Source organism: Tyto alba, unplaced genomic scaffold (genome assembly GCF_018691265.1).
Source record: "Tyto alba isolate M040663 unplaced genomic scaffold, T.alba_DEE_v4.0 Super-Scaffold_16, whole genome shotgun sequence".
Taxonomy (NCBI): Eukaryota; Metazoa; Chordata; class Aves; order Strigiformes; family Tytonidae; genus Tyto; species Tyto alba.
The window spans coordinates 775,516-789,673 of record NW_024881278.1 but is presented as its reverse complement, the minus strand read 5'-3'; the positions used below and the strand labels follow the sequence as shown (position 1 = coordinate 789,673).

The 14,158-nt window shown below is 38.6% G+C and overlaps 1 protein-coding gene across 3 annotated transcripts in view; it reads right to left on the bottom strand.

Moving 5' to 3' along the window:
- KIF16B (kinesin family member 16B) overlaps positions 1-14,158 on the bottom strand; it is a 143,945-nt gene that overhangs the window by 10,650 nt on the left and 119,137 nt on the right. For all 3 annotated transcript variants that reach the window (XM_042789553.1, XM_042789554.1, XM_032994769.2), the window contains one exon: positions 6,291-6,374. In XM_042789553.1, the coding sequence (XP_042645487.1) occupies positions 6,291-6,374 (84 nt within the window). The remainder of the gene's footprint in view (positions 1-6,290; positions 6,375-14,158) is intronic.

The window sequence follows — 14,158 nt, the reverse complement described above, 5'->3', positions numbered from 1 at the left end:
AGCAGCACCACCCAAAAAGAAGATGAAATGCCTCAATGCTGAAAGAGGCTAAAACTCCTCTTTGAGGGCTGTCACTTCAAAGAAAAAAAGCCAGGTGCCTTGGGCAGCCCTGATGATGCATGGAAGGATGGCAACCTGACATGTGAAATGGCTCTCAGATGGGTAACTGCAAAGTCTTACTGTCTGCAGGCAAGGCAAGACCTTAGTGCTATTGCTAAAAAGCAGTTATTTTTGTTCTTCATTTTTTTAAAGTGTTTAACCAAGGCACTTGGTGCAGACTAACTGTACCTAATCTAGAAAATGATCCGTGACATAGATTTCATCTAATTGATGTTCACAATATGGCCCAACCACACACGCTCTCCTCTTGTTTTTGTGGATGCGTCTATGCTCTCTCCTTCTGTGCTTCCACTGCATCCCTATTCCTCTAGTGGGAAATTAAAGCCATCACTCCAAGGATGCTGCATTCTGTAGTTTAGACTCTTGAGTGCAAAACAATCTTCTCTAGGATTATCAAACACTGACATTTGCAGTGGTTTGCTTTTGCACTAGCAGTCATACCTGATGTGCATTCATGTCTGTAACAAAAGGAAAAGCTTCCTTTTATCTTTCAATGATTATCAAATGAATTCTGAATGCTTTCTGAAGTCCATCTCACTGAGATGCTTCTAAGAACAGTATTTACAAGCACACTGTCAGAGGCAAACATTCAATCTGCAAGAGCCAGGCTGGTGAGCAGCTGGCTTTAAAGCTCTTCTTAAAAAGCTTTGGTATTAGGGATGCTGTTGTAAGCTGATACTGGAGTCTAACAATTTCCTTTTAATAATCACTTTCAACCAACACATAATCAGTAGCTTTGAAAGGTCTTTGTAACTGGTGTCAGAGTCGGGAAAAATCAAGCAGAAATGGTAACTCTGACCCCACTTGACAGGGTTTTTTGCAATAGAAGCATCAATTCACCTGTAACTAGCATAAAGCAGGTTGTCTCAGTTAAACATAGTAAGGGATGAGGCTGTGGATGTACTCATGAAAAGTTTGTACTGAATATTCAGATGATGAATCATCTAAAATCTCATTAAAATGTTTCTGCCCTCATGACTTTAAGGAAAAACCTCAAGAAATTAGGTCTCAGACAGACTCAAACATTCTGACTGCCAAAATCTCTCAATAAATATTTCAAGATTTTTTTTTTTCTCAGAAGTTTCCTTTGCTGGTTGCCACTGAAGTGTTAATTCTGAAACTAATAATACCATTTAAATAATAAGAATTCATTCAAGTTCAAGGAAATGTGCTATTTTCATTATTTCAGGTTTTCCTTAAGAACCAGATTCTTGGAGCCATGCAAAACCAACAGTATCTCACTTTTTAAAGGAGAAAGTCGGAGTGGCTAGCTTTAGGGCCCTATACAAAAAAAAAAACTAGAAATCACCCCCAAGGGAACTCAACTGAGAATACAAACTGAAAACAAAACAAAGCATTTGGCTTGTAAGTTAAAGAATCTTATTTTGGAAGCTTAATTTTGACTGTAGGGACCAGCAGTATTTCAGTCAATTCACTGTCTATGATGTTTTCCCCAGCAAGTCCTAATGATTTGAGGGCAAAATTGAATTATGCAGTTCATACAAGATTTATTTCTGCCTCTTGAATTAACACCTATCATTGAAAACCTTATCAGCAGACATCAGGAAGTGAGGAGGTTAAGGACAATTCTATTATTAATTTTAAATAAATTGAGCTTGTCTATCTTTTTAAGAGGTTCAAAGTACCAAGAATAAAAGAAGAGCAGAGACAATGCCAGGAAGATGTCTGTGCTCCTGCAAAACTTCACAGAGGCTCGCCTTACCACAGTTACAGGTTGACTTTCATTCCCTGCACTCTGCAAGTGGCAGCAAAAGGAAACACACGACTCCTACTGACCGTTGAGCTGTCTGTTGGTGCATCCCCGATTGGGAATTTTGCCTGTTCCCCTTCGCTGTCCACAAACCTGAGGAAATGCAGCAATGGGAACAGGGAACAGAGACAAGGAGACAGGCTGGGGCCTGCGGGACTTTTTGTTTTCCTTTAAGCAACCACCTGTTGGGATTTAGTCAGCATAACAACTGCTTTTTCCTAAGCACGCTGGTGACAGCAAGAGCAAAAAAGAAAGCCTAGTGGGTCCATGACTGCAAGGCTTCTGACCAGAGTCAAGGAACACAACTCAATCTGCTGTATCAGCTTAGACAGTTACTCCCGTCCAGTTTTTTTGGCTGCACAATGGGAAAATGGGGCAATCTTCATTACTACAGCAAAGCATGAGTTAAACAGAAGAAGAAAAATAATCATGGGAATGATACAATACAGAAATGCAGTATCCAAAGAAGCTGGGAGTTCAGGAAAACTTCTTTTTACTGTCATCCATAGATCTAGCCACTCACCAAGGAATAAAAGATATTTTGCAGTTAAAACGGAAATAGATACATTCACTGACTCATGTACCTCTTGTGACATGTGTTTCCTTTACAAAGTTTTTGCTTAAAAAAAGGAATATACATCATCTGATCTCATTTTTAAAAATGATCCTATGCTCTTATCTACTGATTTCTAATTGCATGGAAGGATAGATACACACTAACTTCTATTCATTAACTTTAATCACAAGAATTCTTGGCTGTTTCATTTAAGGCAGATTTAATCAAGCAAAGTTGGCTCTGAAATTACAGTCTTTAGTCTGCAGAACAATTACTTTCGAGTTTTGCCCTGCAACAGGTCCCTGATGAAATACTAAATTAATAGAATGCAATAGGGCATTTTGGATAGGTAATTTTAAATACAATTTAGGTGTTTCTCTTAAGATGTCTAGGCAAAACCTTTGTGCAAACTTGCACATTATTTTTCCAAATCTCTATGGAAATTTAAGATATTCCTCAAAAGACTTTATATTATACCAACAAACACCAAAGCAAAAGTGTTTACATTGCAACTACATACCACACTACAGATCAAAGACTTCTCTGTTTCATCTCACACAAAAATAGTACACATAGTGTGCCTTCATACCAATAAGGCAGTGTGAAGCTTTTGGTTATTAAGCATTCGTACGAGCCAGGATATATAAAAGAACTTAATGTTGTACATGAACTTTGCATTTATGGTGATTTTAAATCACAGTCCTCATAATTTGGGGCTCTCTGGAATCTTTTACTCAGAGTAATTTCATCTCCCTTATGATGAAGTACGCCCAGTTCTAATCTCAAACTGAAACAAGGCAACTCTACTTGACAATTTTAAAACAAAGCAAACCCTACAGCCTCACCCCCTGATTCTAGTTGCCTTCAGAGGTACCACAGACCCCTCCGCTGTCCTCAGCACTTCTACTGCGGCAAGAATCTGAGAGGTGATTTGTAGGAAAAAACAAACTCTTCCTAAACTGTCCTTCAAAGAATGTTTTGGCCAACTCTTTTTATAATTAGGTGCATGAAGAACTTTCATGACTAAAGCCAAAGTAAGTAAAAAAAAATAACGGTTTAGCTACCTGCACTAGAACAGCTCTCTGACTGTTCTACATTTAGTTAACCGGATGAGTAGTTTTGCTCCTACAATGACTCCCAGTCTATCTGCTTCATTTTCCCAGATCGGATGGAGAGCTGCAATTTAGTTCTGATGCAAAGAAGAGAGCCTGCAAGGCCATTTCAGCAACCAATTGCTAATTTCCAGCAAATACTCTAGTCAGGCAGATGGACTGAAACAACAGCTAAAGTTGTCTTATCCCTCAGACGGGTGTACCTCGGAGTTTGAATGTTAAGTTATTATGTGCACACTTCGAAAAGAAAAAAAAAGGTAAATTAAAAATAGAAACTGCTGTTGCTCAGAGGTGACCTGTGGAAAGCACTGGACTAGCCAAAGCTGTACTATCCCACTTCAGTCCAAAAAGTTCAGGAAAAACAACATGAATTCACAAAATATTCAAGATTTTACCTAGTGTAAAAACTGAATGAGCAGAAAAATTTGTCATCCACCAATGGGGTGACAGCTCTACTAATGATCTTGTAACACAGCATATTTGTTCAGAACACTTATCAGACTGGTATTTGTCAGGCTGTCATCTACTTTCAGTCAATAAAGTAAGCTCAGATGTTGGATAATACGCATTTCTGTTGGCCTGGAAGCTGTACTTTACTTTTTCTAAAAATGCTGTATTAGCTCATTAGCTCTTGCCTAACCATGTGGAACAATCAAATAAGCTTTTATACCATACTACAGCTGTAACAACACATCACCTGCGAGGCTTGAGAGAGACTGCAAAGGGTTTTCAGCAAATCAAGGTACAGGATCGGGTGTGAAAGCCAACTGCATACAAGCCACATTTCTGTTTGTTACCAAGGTCTAACGCCCTCAGCTTTTACCTGATGGAATTTCCACCTGAGAAACACACTACAGCCAAGAAACCATGTGCCCTGCAGAAGCAATCCATCCATTTACTACTTCCCACTTAGCCTGCTGAAGCATGCTCAAGGCTCAAAGCAGACTGAAAGCCACGAGGCAGTAACAGCCAGTATTTTAAACAGAACTGGTGCCTGTGCCATCTTCCACTATCGTACTTTCTCTGCTTGCCAAATCCTTTCCCAGTATAACTCGAGATGTGCTTGGAACCTTCAAAGCATTACGTGACTGTGTCATCATGACTTAGGTGGTTTCTCTCTCTTCACCAAAGAGGCTGCAGCTATGTTAGCTGAAATTCTCCAGCCGTTGGCAAAGCCAGAGCAAACCACTGCAAAACATGTAATGAAGAGAAAATACCGTGATTAGAGATCCAGAAATAAGGGAGTTTTGATCAGCTTGTTGCATCAAATTCCTCATGGCAAGGATAGTAACATTTGCTTGGCTCTTTGTCCTCTTTGGCTAACTTGCCCTCAGCCACTGGGGATCTTCAGTTTCTCCAACACTGAGTGATTTGTCAGGATTATTGGCATGGCCAAGTGTGCTATCTAGCATATGGCAAAACATATTAATCTGAACAGTGGTCCTATATTATAATGTTTGTAAAATATATAGGTAATAAAGTTTTAATGACTTAATTTAGTTAAAATAGATACAATTTAATTTTAAGCTAAAAACTGGCTATCTACAGAGCTATAAGAACTATATGACCATGATCAAAGCATATACAGCAGTTTTAACATTTGGAAATATTACAATAAAATCTGTTAGTAAATCAATGAAAGGGCAGAAAGATTAAGGGATTAATTTTCTTACTGGTACTAAAAATATGCAAATTGAATACTAGACTGGAATGGGGCCATGCTTTTATGCCCTCTATAGAGGACATGAAAAAAAAAAAAAAAAAATTACCATTTGTGCTACACATAAGACAGCCTCCCATCAAAAGCCAGTGGGAGGATGTTTTGTTGCTAGATCAAAGAAAAGGTGAAGTACGTAGAAAAAATTAACAACATGTAAGAAGAGATTCCAGTTGGAAGCAATCTACTTTTATATTAATTTCTCTAAAGCTCTACTTAATGCTACTTTAGCTCTACAAAGAATATAATTCTTAATGACTTGCATGATCAGGTAATCCCCATATGGCTACAATATAGTTGTGGGGTGTATGGTTTAGTCTTTGTTCACACCTCTTCTTTCCCAAAACCCCAGCTCTTGCCTCTGGCTTGCAATAATGCATGCATTAACATAGAAATATAAAGACCTAATGTGTTACAGAAGCCAAAATTATGCCATCTACACAGCACTGCAGAACAAGCAGAAAAACCCAAACCCTCATAAACTCAGTAACCTTGTCCACAACAAAGTCAATTTTTAAAATCAATTGAAAGAAAAAATCCGTTCAGAAAGCTGGTTTACAAAATAAAGTTCAAAGATGTCTAAATATCACTTTCATCCTGTCACGAGATATTTGGATATAGTAACTATGATAAGATAGTAAATCTTCAGCTAACAAATTTCATTTAGAAGTAGCAATATTTTTTTTTAATCTTGTCTTGTACAGAGACCATCTGTCTACAGTGAACACTTACCTCACCCACAACCTTTCCCCCTTAAATAAATGTACCTCCTGTGACTATCTCTAAAGAGATGCTATTTTTCCTAGGTTTAATCCTAGGATTAATTTTTTTAAGGCATGTTTCATTACTTTGCAATCTACTGCTGCCATCTCCTGTGTTAAATGAGGCAGCAAGTAACTTCATACTTACAAGGAGGCTATTTAACTTTGACCATATGGAAATGGTTTTTGTTGGTCAAGCAGAGAGTACTCCACCTAAATATACCACAGAAGCCTGTTAAAAAATTGACATTACCTCTAAATGACTCCGTCGTTCTGCAATCACTCGTTCATCCTTGTTTCCAAACAGCTTCTTTGGAGGGAATTCTAAAGTGGCAAGCTGGAAGACATTAAAGGATGAATCTGCATCAGAAGTGACAAGCTCAAATGAGAAAATTCTCTTTAAACTACAAAGCAACCGGGAAGAAGAAAATACCAAATATTCATGATCTACACTATATGCTATTAGCAAATAGCACATTGCACATTTCTGCTGACATTATTACAATCTGGTCTGTAGTACTGCTAAGATAACAATGCATTTTGTCATAGATTAGCAACAGAAAGCAAATTTAGGAATTAGACTGCCACCATTTGCCCACATAAAGATTACAAAATTGCAAACTGAGTTGGGGCTACCACATCAAATTAAGAAGAAAGTCCTCTTCAGGAATTCCATGTATATTAAAAGACTGCATCCACTCTCTTAAAAACTGTGGTCTCCAACTGTACCGTCAAGTAATTTGTTCGTCTTTTCTTCTGTTGTACCACAAACATAAGGCCATTCGATCCACGAACTATCACTGAAGTTATGCTGTGGAAGATGGCACAGCTACACTCCAGCTGACACCTGCGTGGGACCTGAGGGACCTTCTGCTGTGCCCTGACCTGTGACTTGCTCCTTCACAGCGGGACAGGCTAAGAGCATGCACACACGCCCTGATGACAGCCGAGGTGATGGGAAGTGGGACTTCTTGAGCTGTAACTCAACTGTAGCTCAATTATATTCAAATGTGTGTCCACGCTGGAAGCTGATCGCTTTAATTTCTGAAGAGAATCCACATGAGCAGGCAAAATATCATTTATCACACTGAAAATGAAAACAAGGCAGCAGCACAACTCCCAAAAACAGCAATTCAGATCTGTCCCTTTAGGAGTTCTTCCACAGAGGTGTTCAAAGCTATCTTCTCATTTTTTTTTTCATCCTGTAGGAACTGTAGCAAGCTACATCAGTAAGGTAGAGCGCAAGAGAACTGTCTTCCTTTCTTGTACAGCAACAAATAAAATGCTTGAACAAATTCCAGCCAGCTATATCTGGAAAACCCACAAAAGACTCAAGAGTTGGTAACAAGTACCAATGAACTTGGTCTGCTAAGCCACTGCTGCTGGGAATGATGTACAAGAAAGCAACTCCTCTCCACACAGTTTGTGTCTGCACTTGAAGGCACATCAAAAAGAATTTCTTCCTAGCTTCCACCGTACGAGATGGAAATATGCAACCTCACTCACATTAGTATTGCTGAAGTTGTTATGCAGGCAAAAGCCCTGTATAAAAATGCCTCCTGCATTAATTCCCTTGGCCATTTGATGATATTGAAATAATAAACAAGATGCATCATTTTCTAGTATATCAGCACGTACAGGACTGTAGAGAATTTATGGCTGGTTACGAGGAGCAGAAATATACTGAATTAAATGAGGAGCTTCATTATTAACACCAAATGTAAGCATCTTTAAAATACAGAGGAATTCTGCAACACAAATAATTTATACCCATTCTCTGGTTCAACTCTAACTTGGATAATTTTAAAAGAAATGCCTAGACACCTTCAAATGAGTGATATAAAGTGATGTGCGGCACCAGAGGAGACAGAAGAGAATGCTTCTCTGCATCAGTCTCACAAGCACACCCCAATTATACCCCTCAAATTTCTCCAACCATATTCTTCTCGGTGTGCCTGCTTCTTCATATTGGCAGGTCAAGCAGTAGACAATCAAACAGTATCCTTTAATTATGTCCTTGGGACTTATTTTTACTGCACTACTCTCTCCTTAACCTACACAGGATTATAAGTGCTAATACATTCAAGGATTTAAAAATCCCACCTCTACAGAAATTATATTTTATTAAATAGTACGGCATCATGTCACTCCCAGAAATGAGCAAGGTAAAACTACTACCACCATAATCCCTTCCTGGCTGTAGGGAGTTTGGTTTTATACTTATTTGCTAATAAGCATTCATTATAGAATTTTAAAATAGTGTCTGTTAAAAATCAACTTGCACAAATAAAAAACCTATTGCTACGACGTCCTCAGATGTACTATGTAGAGTCAAAGCAAGTTATTACAGCTAAAATCAGGATTGATTTATTTATCTACGTAAAGTTTAATTTTAACAAGCATTTGGGGACTGATTCTACAAAACTTTGGGATAGTCAAGTTGTCTTCCTAATCAGTTAGCTTTCCGGGTACATCTTAGAAGAAAAACAGTCACATTTTCTAAAGCCAGTAAGTTTTGCTAAACTCATTCAAACCAAAGTAGACAGTCCACATAGTTTTAACATTTCTTAACTCCTAAATCTCTACAATGCACCAATCTTTGAAACCAAGCCGATGAAAGTTCATTATTACAGTCATGAATTTCATACGCAAGGGAAAGGCCTCAACCAGTACACTTGGCTCTAAAACCTTCAAAGTCACAACAAGTACCTAAATAAAAATCATAAATCCACTGCTCATCAAGACCTGGATCTGAATACTTTGGACTTAGAGAAGTACATATAATAAAAACCTCCATCCAGGTCTGAACACCAATGTGTTGAACTACACTTGGCATACATATAACATTACTTATGCTTGTAATACACAAATGTGTGTACAGAATATACCCATATATACATATATGTAACTTGGAAGGATTTTGCATCCTGCAGAGGTTACATCACAAAGCACTGATCATCTACTGCAGTCACCATCTCTATGGGACTGGATGCAGAAGGCACACAACCTCGGCCCTGCTGGAACATTTATGTGTCCCACTCTTTCCCAAGGGTCCCCTGGCTCCTCTGTTAGCCAAACGATTGGCAGATGTCCATGTCACAAATAAAAAATGGAGACCATTTCTTTTGCACAACAGATGACCACCCAGCTATACGATGAAAAAACCTCCAGCCACAGATTTCATCATCAGTTCAGCAACTCTTGGAAACCCTGCATTATTCCAGTGAGTTATACTCTACTACATGCAAAGAGTGTAAACCCCACCAAAATGAAAAGAAAAAAAAAAAAAAGACATTCCAAACTCTCCAGGCTCAAGTTTCATGCTGTCCAAACACTTAATGCAGACATAACAGCACCAGTCTTCACGCACTTCACAGTTTGCAAGTTATCTTTGCAACATGAGAACTAGAACCATTCATGCAGCAGTGTGAATTATTTAGTCCTCTATGTGACTGCATAATTTCACTGTGGTAGAAGATAGTCCACTGTAGTATGTTTATACAAAAATACAGTATTAGCACACTTACCAGATGTAATGTGTTTATATGTACACACCATTGATCCCTGTCACTCTCACAAAGTTACTCCTGTAGTATGGGGAAAAATACGTTGGTGCAAGAGTTTCACAAATAGGCAGGCAGTGACAATAAAATGTTCTCATCTCATCATAATTTTGGTTTATAAACAAAGAAAAAAGCTCAGCAATACAAATATACTGAAGAAATGATAAATGTTATGAAAATCATTTATAAAGATCCTCTGTCCTGATGTATCACTTGACATACAGACTCTGAATGTAATTGTGTGCAATTAAGAAATGCAACAATTCACGAGAATTTTAAGGTTTATTTAGAATACCTAACTCATTTTAAGCCAAATGGCAGTAGCAAGTATTTCAATAAATTCAAATTTTGTTATTAGTAGTGCTACAACACCTTTAATAAACTGCACTGTAGCTTCAGATGAGATTACCACTGCTAGAGGTTAATGCACGCAGCACAGTATGTGACTGAGCCACATTTGTTCTGTCACTTAAATATGTAAGAGATCTGCAGGTGTAGATTTTGCATCGAGATGTTTGCCTTGGATCAAACACTGTAAGAGAATTTTACACTATCTAGATTCAGGAATATAGAATATTCTTTTAGAATTAAATGTCCGCATACCCTCTGCCTCAAATTAATTCAAGAGTCACATCTTGACTATGAGATTAATGTTTTGCGGCAATAACAAGTGAGACTCGACAGGTAGCAAGGTAAATTATGCTACTTTCCTGGAATTTCTGAAGCACACCCCTCCTCTCCCTGTCCCCCTTGCTGCAGTGGCAGTGAAAGCCTTTGTCAGTCTATTTTGGCAGGGATGTTTTGTCGGTTTTTAGGGCTGCCGATGGGATGGTATGTTTTCTGTCAGGGGAAATTAAAAGACATATTCCCCAACCTGACAGGAAGAATGAGCTCAAATGATTTCGTGAGATGCTTCTGCATGTAGTGTGCAAGACTTCTAATTTTTATTTTGACTGCAGAAGTGTTTTCCTACTATACATAATTACAGCACTGCTGCAATGCAAATATGCACACGCGTGCATATACATACCATGGGCAAGGCTGGGACTACTCTTAGATCCAAAATGTAAAGCCAGATAGTATTTTAAAATAATAAGGAGACACCTCAAGACTACATATCAGAACTCCTAATGTATTTTAGATATTAAACTTTTTACAGTTAATGATGTTTATCCTATCTGGCAATCGTTGCTAGGCGGTAGCAGTCCTAGGGAAAGGCAAACAGTCATTTGCAATTTACTCCCTAATTTCTTCATAATAAAGAAAGGCTGTGTTTTATTTCTGGGTCTTGTATTACTCAGGGACGTGTTATTTGCCTGTGTCTCAGCACCCTTATCTGTAAGAAACAATACTCACCTACTATGATATAGTATTTGTTAGATTAGTATGATCAAGTTTAGACAGTACTATGTCCAGTCCTCAAGGGGAAGGTGCTTCGTATCTAGCAAGGAGTAGTCTAGTAAATTTTAAACAGCTTAATGGATTCCTACACTTCCCTCACATTTCAGCCAGGAGACTGGTTTTAACAAGGTTATTGGCAAGCGTTTTATGCTGGTAAGAGTAGACATCAGAGCAGTAAGTGATCCTTTTTTTAGTCACCTCTTTTATCTCATATACAACTCTTTGACCTTAAGATTCACCTACTTCTGGGAAACAGTATATACCTAACAACATTTATAAGGAAGCATACTATTTTAAAGTGAAATCATACATCTTCATAGCCTTCAACTACTAAGCCCCAGGAAGAGATGCAAATTTGGATAGTAGTCTTTCAGAAGCGAAGAGTGTAAATGAAGGCTCCAATACCACCAAAGGCTCTGCCTGGGTCTGGGTGCACTCTCATTTCAGGACCTTTAGAAAACAAAGCTGCCAGCATTTGAAGGGTGTCCTTTAATTTCTATTATATTCAGTTGGAGACTCTTCACTGACATTAACTGAAGTTTGCAGGGGACCTGCTGGACTTAGTTCAGGGGTTTTGTGGTAGAGTGGAACATAACATGCTAATAAAAAATCATACAGTATTTTGCAGATGATATTGCAAAATAGAGTGGACCAAAGTAAAATACCACATAATACAGTCATGTAGGCTTGTCACTTCTGAACTGTGAAATTCTTCAATGTGTTATGCTCCCTAAACATTTAAAACAGTGCCATTTTCTGACATCAAGCAAAAAGCTACAGGGTTGAAACATCTCATTATTTCTGGTGGGTAAGAACTATGCTTTAGTGCCTACATTTTTTTTTAAAGAAGAAAAACAGGGCAGACATTGATGGAGGCTGAGTCATCTTTAATCTTTCATCCCAAATTCTCTTTGTACTTCAATGTTTTGATATAGTTAAATGGAGGAGAAAAGGGGGGAAAGAAAGAAAATTAAGGAAATGCTAACTATTAAATTAAAAAGTCATTCTTCTTTAAATCTCATGTTACTTTTACAACTCTGAATTTTCTCATTTTTCAAAGGGCATGTCTGACTTTTGATCCTTTGTACCAGAAGTCTCTGTCACAGGCGAGAAAAATCAAAGAGAAGAATGTGGCACGGTTTTGCAGCCATTGTGGCTGCACCTGACTTGATTTTGCAGTGAGTAATGAAAGAAAAAAACTGTCCTACTTTTAGTTTTTGAAGTTTAAACAAAGCAACTTAAGCCTCAGCTTCTCAAGATGTACTAAGACTCCCAGATGCTGAAGAAATTGGAAAAAAGCTGTATTCTTAACTAGGAACCTGCACTAAATATTTAAGGATTTGACAACAGGATAAAAAAAAAAAGCTTAACTTCTATATTTTTACTAGTATTTTGTCTGAAATAAACCACCTATTCTACACAATTTCAGGAGAGCCTTCGGCAAAGGGAAAAAGTTAACACAATGAACAGATTAAAGGCTCCTTTACAGATTCTGAAAAAAAAAAAAAAAAAAATCAAATACGATCAATCATTTGAACATATACTATCGACTAAAAAAAGAAATCAACAAAATAACATAAAAACCACCTAAGTCACATTTTCAGGTGATATAGCTCAAACTATTTAAAGTTCAAATGATGTTTTCCCAAATAGGAGTAAACGAAACTCTAAACTTAGTCTCCTTTAAAAAAAAAAATAGTAATGTAGTCCTCCAACATGCAAACCCTACAGTGCTTCCCTGATACGTATGCTATAGGTAACCGATGCCCTCAGAGGACAGGAAGATTAAGGACAGTATTTTCCATTATCAGCTAATCAAGGAGAGGGAATATCCAGGAGGCTATTTTCTGGATATTCAGTTTGTCACCTACTTTTCCATTTCTGATATTCTTTCTTTACTACTGTGCCCTGACCATGTCCTACCTAATTATTTTTCTCACTCCACTGTCCATTTGCCATGTCAAATTTCCTGTTCTCACACCATCCTCCCTACTATCTGCCAGAAAGGGAGAGGGATTTGATATTCTCAAAGGCAGGATATCTGAGCAACTAAGGGTCAGCCAAAGCTCTGAGGTAGACCCGTATCAGCCTTCTGATGTAGTGAATTCCTTGGAGAACTAACAGCTTTTAAAAGCAACAAAACCCACAATTCATTATAACAAACAAAGAAGGATAATTAGCCTCCTAAACCAAAAAACCTTAAGTGACCAGGAAGCAGAATTGGAAAAAGGTTGTACGCAACCTTTCCCCTGCTCCCAGGGTCCCTGCAGAGCAGCCTTTGCACCGTTTCTGAGACCCAAGGAGCTGCTCTGGGCTCATCCCGGCTGTCTCTCAGCTCCTCCACTACAGCCGCAGGCTTCCAGCTTTCTGTTGTTGTCTCTCCTTGCTGCTACAGGCTGCAGTGCCTGGATCGCACTTGAACATGCACATAGGAACAAGCATCTCCCTTCTTTCTTGAGGGAAACTTCCTCAAAAAACCCAAATAAATTGATTGGCAAATATCTCCCTTCTGACAAATACAAGAGAGACCATATTGCAGAGTGATGTACTGGAGCTTTGTTTTGTTGGGGTTTTGGGGACTGCTTTTTTTCTGGTATCTCCTGAATACAATTTATGTCACAACTTGGCTTCCCATCCCTTTACAGCACAGCCTTTTCTCGGAGAGGAAGCTCTTTTGCCCCATATACATGGGAATACTCCTTCCTTCCTGCTCTCCATCCTTTTCGCTCTGTGCCAAATGTTTACTTGCCCACAGAACTGGCTGGCAGGAGCAACTCCTGGTTGGCATGTTGCCTTTTGCCTGGCCTCCAGTGCAGGCAGCCCGGTAAGCCAGGTCTAGTTTACCCCTCCAGAACACATCCCATTTGGGCCAGAGCACATTGGAGACCCTACTAAGGTTAACCAGCCAGGCAAGCAATTCTGAAACTTCCCCACTGTGCTCAGACCGGCTACAATTCCTTGTCCTTTTCCTACTTATTTCTCTGGACCATCACCCACATATAAATAGGTACCTCCTCTACATCATTCCCCTACAATACTGGCACTAAGACATACCAAGAAGCACAAACACTCGTGTCTCCTCTCATAAATATATACAATTCTGTTGCAAGTTCCCTCAAAGGCTAGATGCTGTGACTAACCCCCACAGATCATCTTC